Source organism: Hyalella azteca, unplaced genomic scaffold (genome assembly GCF_000764305.2).
Source record: "Hyalella azteca isolate HAZT.00-mixed unplaced genomic scaffold, Hazt_2.0.2 contig9547, whole genome shotgun sequence".
Classification (NCBI taxonomy): Eukaryota; Metazoa; Arthropoda; class Malacostraca; order Amphipoda; family Hyalellidae; genus Hyalella; species Hyalella azteca.
The window spans coordinates 81099-81974 of NW_025939616.1; the positions used below are offsets into that span (position 1 = coordinate 81099).

At 53.9% G+C, this 876-nt stretch overlaps 1 protein-coding gene across 1 annotated transcript in view; it reads left to right on the top strand.

Moving 5' to 3' along the window:
• The window catches only part of LOC125178400 (sodium leak channel NALCN-like), a gene marked incomplete at its 3' end in the record, with an annotated part of 11997 nt that overhangs the window by 8291 nt on the left and 2830 nt on the right, over positions 1–876 (top strand). Inside the window, exons 8-9 of the mRNA XM_047882049.1 lie at positions 61–153; positions 278–409. Of these exons, the coding sequence (XP_047738005.1) occupies positions 61–153; positions 278–409 (225 nt within the window). The remainder of the gene's footprint in view (positions 1–60; positions 154–277; positions 410–876) is intronic.

Sequence of the window (876 nt, forward strand, 5' to 3'; positions counted from 1 at the left end):
TCACAAGTGTCCCGTGTGTCACAAGTGTCCCGTGTATCACAAGTGTCCCGTGTGTCACAGTGTCCGGTGTGTCACAAGTGTCCCGTGTTGCAGGTGCTGCGGGTGGTGCGACTCATCAAGGCGTCGCCGGTGCTCGAGGACTTCGTCTACAAGGCAGGTCTCAGCCAGCCATGCATACACTATTGTTTGAATGTATATTAAATACCATGTGTATCATGTATCACACATGTATGACGTGTATCACACATGTATGACACATGTATGACATGTCTCACAGATCTTCGGCCCAGGCAAGAAGCTTGGCAGTCTGATCCTCTTCACGATGATCCTGCTGATCATCACCTCGTCCATCTCCATGCAGCTCTTCTGCTACCTCGACGGCGTGCCTAAGTTCGACACCTTCGCCATGGTGGGTCATGTGGTGGTGGTGGTGGTGGGTGGTGGTGGTATGGTAGTGGTGGTGATTCTGAAGGGTGGATGGTGGTGGTTATGGAGGTGGTCGGGTGGTGGGCGCTGTTCGGGTGTGATGGCAGCGGTGGGATGGTGGTGTTTACAACTGGACTCTGGTGGGTTCTAGGGGGTGGGGGGGGTGGTAGCTTTGTGGATGATGTGGTGGTAGCGGTGTGTTAATGGTGGTAGATGTGCAATGGTAGTGGTTGCGGTTCATGTCCTGATCAAGGGGTGGTTTATCAAGTACATTATATGTAATTCTTTTACACTGCCTCAATTATTCCTGATACTCGCTCAGTGTCGTACTTCTCCCGTCCCCCACGACACCGTGGTCCCCATGACACCGTGGTCCCCATGACACCGTGGTCCCCATGACACCGTGGTCCCCACGACACCGTGGTCCCCATGACACCGTGGTCCCCATGA